Source organism: Athene cunicularia (assembly GCF_003259725.1).
Source record: "Athene cunicularia isolate RWA chromosome 1 unlocalized genomic scaffold, athCun1 chr1_part2, whole genome shotgun sequence".
NCBI lineage: Eukaryota > Metazoa > Chordata > Aves > Strigiformes > Strigidae > Athene > Athene cunicularia.
In genome coordinates, this window is record NW_020799092.1 from 46,154,674 (window position 1) to 46,159,269 (window position 4,596).

At 43.7% G+C, this 4,596-nt stretch overlaps 2 protein-coding genes and 1 non-coding gene across 4 annotated transcripts in view; all 3 read left to right on the top strand.

Moving 5' to 3' along the window:
- Nucleotides 1-3: 3 nt before the first annotated feature.
- On the top strand, nucleotides 4-3,151 carry RPL18A (ribosomal protein L18a; the record flags this gene model as incomplete). The annotated part of the gene is made up of 4 exons (XM_026867980.1): nucleotides 4-252; nucleotides 851-980; nucleotides 2,467-2,576; nucleotides 3,004-3,151. Coding segments are annotated over 4 exons (582 nt in total), but the record flags the coding sequence as incomplete, so codon positions are not given.
- Nucleotides 1,599-1,732, top strand: LOC113475975. Its single transcript, XR_003397658.1, has one exon. It is a non-coding gene; the product is annotated as a small nucleolar RNA SNORA68 (small nucleolar RNA).
- Nucleotides 3,152-4,349: 1,198 nt separating the features above from the next.
- C1H12orf66 (chromosome 1 C12orf66 homolog) overlaps nucleotides 4,350-4,596 on the top strand; it is a 10,189-nt gene continuing 9,942 nt past the window's right edge. For both annotated transcript variants that reach the window (XM_026868360.1, XM_026868361.1), the window contains exon 1: nucleotides 4,350-4,578. In XM_026868360.1, coding sequence (XP_026724161.1) covers nucleotides 4,455-4,578 — 124 coding nt within the window. In that variant the 5' untranslated portion in view covers nucleotides 4,350-4,454. The remainder of the gene's footprint in view (nucleotides 4,579-4,596) is intronic.

Here is a 4,596-nt window from a genome sequence, read left to right on the forward strand (position 1 = left end):
GCTCCGCGGCGGCTGGGCCGGCGGCGCGGAGGGGCTCACGCTGCGGGCGGCCTGTCTTCTGTCTTCCTCCAGCTGCGGGAGTACAAGGTGGTCGGGCGATGCCTGCCCACGCCGAAATGCACGACCCCCCCTCTCTACCGCATGCGGATCTTCGCTCCGAACCATGTTGTCGCCAAGTCCCGGTTCTGGTACTTCGTTTCTCAGCTGAAGAAGATGAAGAAGTCTTCTGGAGAGATTGTGTACTGTGGCCAGGTGTGGAATTAAAAAAAAGCGTGAGATTTGTGAAGAATTCTAGCTGGTATATGTGGAAGGAATTTATATGAAATGGTGTTGTTGGGGGTGAGGTTGCAATTCATTTATTCTTCAGTCGCTGTGAAGCTGAGTGGCAAATTCGTTTTTTCAAAATGGCAGTATATGTCCAGTAAACTAAAAAGAAACTTACTTCTCAGTACTTCATTTATGAACTGTGCCACTAGTAAGTGCTGCTGTCTGGTTCTTCTGCTTCTTTCAATGTGGAATATACCTTCTAAGAGCCATCTGGACATTCATCATCCTTGTAAAGTAGATACTTGTATGCTTATAGTTTTATACCTTGGTACTTAAAGGACATTCTTTAGAGCGGAAATTCTTTGTGTATTTTTCTTTCCAAGGTGAATTTCTAAACTCTTAATTCTGAATTACCAAGACTTGAATGGAGCTATGTTGGTGTGGTGAAAGAGAGCAGATAGTTGTTCTTGGCAATAAAACAACACAGTGGTTTCATGCAAGCTCTAAAATATTTATTCTTAAACTTGTAAAATGCTGGTGATGTACCATCTCTAACTACTTTCATGTTCTTGTGTAATTCCAGGTCTATGAGAAGTCCCCTCTGCGGGTCAAAAATTTTGGTATTTGGTTGCGCTATGATTCTCGTAGCGGAACTCACAACATGTACAGGGAATACAGGGATTTGACCACGGCTGGTGCTGTCACTCAGTGCTGTAAGTACATGTAACTTTGAGGTACAAAACGGTAAGACTAGTATATAAGCACAAGATTAAATCTTAAACTGGGCATGAAGTATGCTGACTCGATCCATGATAAGATAATTGAAACACTGGAAAACTTAAGTGGGGAGTTCCTGGAGAAGTCCATAATGTTTGTTTATGATATATGTGGTATCTTATTTGTTACTACTCTTTATGCAGTTTCTCTAGCTGAAAATATTCCCACTTCATTTTGGTGTGACTTTGTACTATTCTAGTAATGAGTTTCGCTATACAGACTGAGAGTTTCAAGACCTTTCAGGTGCATGTTTCTTGCACTTTATTGTTTTAAAATAATTGAGTGTATCATCCCAAGTCTCATGGAGAGAATATTTCAGCTATCGTGTGGAACATACTAACATCCGACCTTCAGGGAGGTGGTAAAAAAAACCCAAAACCAACAGAAATCACAGAGGAAAAAAGTCTGTGTTACTCCAAGATGTCATTGCCTCGTTCAGGGAGAATGAAAGGTTGTCCTGATCTCAGTCTGTTATATGAAGTACTTGAGGGATTGACCATTAGTATAGCTAATGCTGTTGAAATTTAATCCATAAGTGTTAATAAACACTACAGAATGCACATAAAAACCCAAAGAATATTGTTTTTAATAATAATATTCTTGTCATGTGTGCAGATATTAAGTGTGTATCTTGTCGCCTTTCAAAAGCTGAAGTGCTGTTGAAAGTGAAATGTAAGGTTCTACATTAACTTACAATAATTCCTGTTAATTAATATACTGAAGGACTGCTTAAGAGACCTGAGAACTTAATTTGTCATGATACAATGACTTTGATACCTTTATGGTCAAGAATATTTTGGACAGGTAATTTTTTAACAGGTGTGTTAGATTTTCATGGGAAGCTTCATTGTAAGCACACTAGTATTTCAAAGGGCATACCTCCTGGAATATTTGTGATTTGAAGGCAGTAATTTTTCACTGCCACAGGGAGGAATTTTCAGGTAGCCCATGTACAGATGGCTTCTTCCTGTTCTGAAAGTGTAATTATGTGGGCTAAACACCAATTTATGTTTCTATCACTTGTCAATTTGAAGAAAAGTAAAGATAACCTCAATTCCTACCTTTACTTGCACCTTCCTTTTAGAAGGGAATTTTTTTTGAAGTTCACTTGTCTTTCCGGTAATCATATTTCAGTGTTGATTCAGAATCACAGTTTTCTTGTGCAAAAAACAAAAGTCCCACGTAGATTACTTCTGTACATGTGTACCTTATTGAAAAATCAGGCAAGATGAATGAGATGGCACTTTCTTGGAGGAGTTTGGTTATGAGTTCCAGGAAGAATTTACTGCTGCATGTTGGTTCTGTGTTCAGAAATTTTAAAAGTTGTAGATGGTACTAGAAACGTTTCCTGAAAAGATGGTAGTAAGATTTTTGAACTGAAAATGTTATAAGATTTATTTTTAATGAGTTCTGGTGTTGCAGACCGTGATATGGGAGCCCGTCACCGTGCCCGTGCTCACTCTATTCAGATCATGAAAGTTGAGGAAATTGCTGCTAGCAAGTGCCGTAGACCAGCAGTCAAGCAGTTTCATGTAAGTGAAGTGACTTGGTGGTGGCTGGTGGGTCCCAGTCTAACACGGGACTGGAAGAGGGGGGCTCTCCTGTCTGGGACAGGTTTGCTTTGCAGGCAAAAATAGGGAGGAAACCAAACTTGCATGCATGGGTTTACAATTCTGTTACATTATGATCAAGACTTCTAATGCTATGACTGTTTGAAAGAAAGTCAAACTAAAACAAATACCTATTATGTTGCAACAAACTTGCCTTTAGGAGGCTTTTCTTTCAAAAAGAATTGCAAAACTAAGGCATCTGTTAGCTCCTATGAAGTATATTTAATCTGTGGGTACATTACTTCTATATCCCACCGCTAATTTATGTATAGAGCTTAGCTATTTATTGCAGACTTTCCTGTCGGTCATCTAATATTTCAATTAACATTGAAACATTTTTTTTTTTCAGGATTCTAAAATCAAATTCCCTCTGCCACACAGAGTTCTGCGTCGCCAGCACAAGCCACGTTTCACCACCAAGAGACCAAATACTTTCTTTTAAATATGAAAACGTGCTATCAACTCTGTGTTGTAATAAAGGTCTTATCTGAATCTTTGATTTGTGGTTGTCTTTTGGAAACAGGTGTCCTGGGTACCTAGGAATCCTCCTTCCTACTCTTTATTTTCTGTAAACTATTGGCAGCCTACTACTTGAGGCTGTGATTGCCTTGAAACAGGTCAGTGTTTCAGGTGCTGACTTAAATTACCAAAATAGCCTGTCAGTAAACCACGATTTTAATAAATGGGTCAGAGTAAGTCAAGCAGCTATAAAAACCTACATTCGTTTTGTCCCTTAGACATGCTGAGTAAGTAGAGTTGGCATCAGGCAGAAGGCAGCTTTTTGTGTCATTAAGGTTAATTAAAAAGGCTGCTTCATATCTAAAGCCATTTTTTGCATCTGGTGCTTGTTTTAAATTAAGATGTATTTTGATTTTCCTGGACAAGAGGTAGGCTGCTAGTGTAATTTGTATATGGGTCTTCCTTAGAGTTTGAGAACTGATGCTGTGTTCTGTCTAGATGTCAGTGTAAAAACATGCAGGTGTGGGTGAGTGCAGGGTAATACTGTCCGGAGAGGAAACAGCATGTTTTGGGGCAGCTGGAGAGCTGCAATGACCAGGAGAGGAGCAGTCCATTTCAAGTGTGAGCCTTGCTCAGTGGAAGGGGGAGGTGACTGCTCCACATGGGTCGGACCAGTCAGTGCTGCCACCGCAGCCCCCTTCCTCAGCCTCGTGGCCCTGGGGCTCAGATTTGCACCTCTGCCTTGCCGCAGTTCAGGGAGCTTGTCTGTCCAAAATGTGATCTGAAAAAAGGCATTAATTTGGGCAATTCATGATCTCCCAGTCACAACTTCAAAGGGGAAACTTTAGTCTGGACAAGCTGGAGGGTCCTGCAGGAGTCCCATCAGGGTAATGCTAAAGGATGGGAATAAGGTCACCTGCAAGGCCTTGTATTTTGGAGCTTTCAAATTGGAAGAACAGCATTAACACGGGCTTCAGGTCTAAGTTTCATGAGAACCAAGGGGGCAGGGTGGAGGATCTCGTTACAGGGACCCGGGCCAGCACGGCCCGCCTGAAAACATCAAGCGGCGTTACGAAGCTACCCGACCCATCATCGAACACGGCCGCGATCCCTCCTACCGGACCCCAGCTTGGGGGCTCCGAGGGCGCAGCACGCCCCGCAGCGGCCGGCCCCGCACGTGATGCCCAGCCCGCACCTCCCCGCCCGCCTCGCTTGTCACGTGACCAGGGCGGCGTGCGGAGAGGAGGCGGCACCAGCCTCTCTCCTCACGCGGCCGCGGCGCTAGACCCGGAAGTAGTGGCCGTTGTGGAGGCGGCGGCACCGCCAGCACCGCGGGGCGGGATGGGGGAGTCGATCCCGCTGGGCGCGCCGGTGCCGGTGGAGCAGGCCGTGCTGGAGACCTTCTTCTCCCACTTGGGCATCTTCTCCTACGACAAGGCCAAGGACAACGTGGAGAAGGAGCGGGAAGCCAACAAGAGCGCGG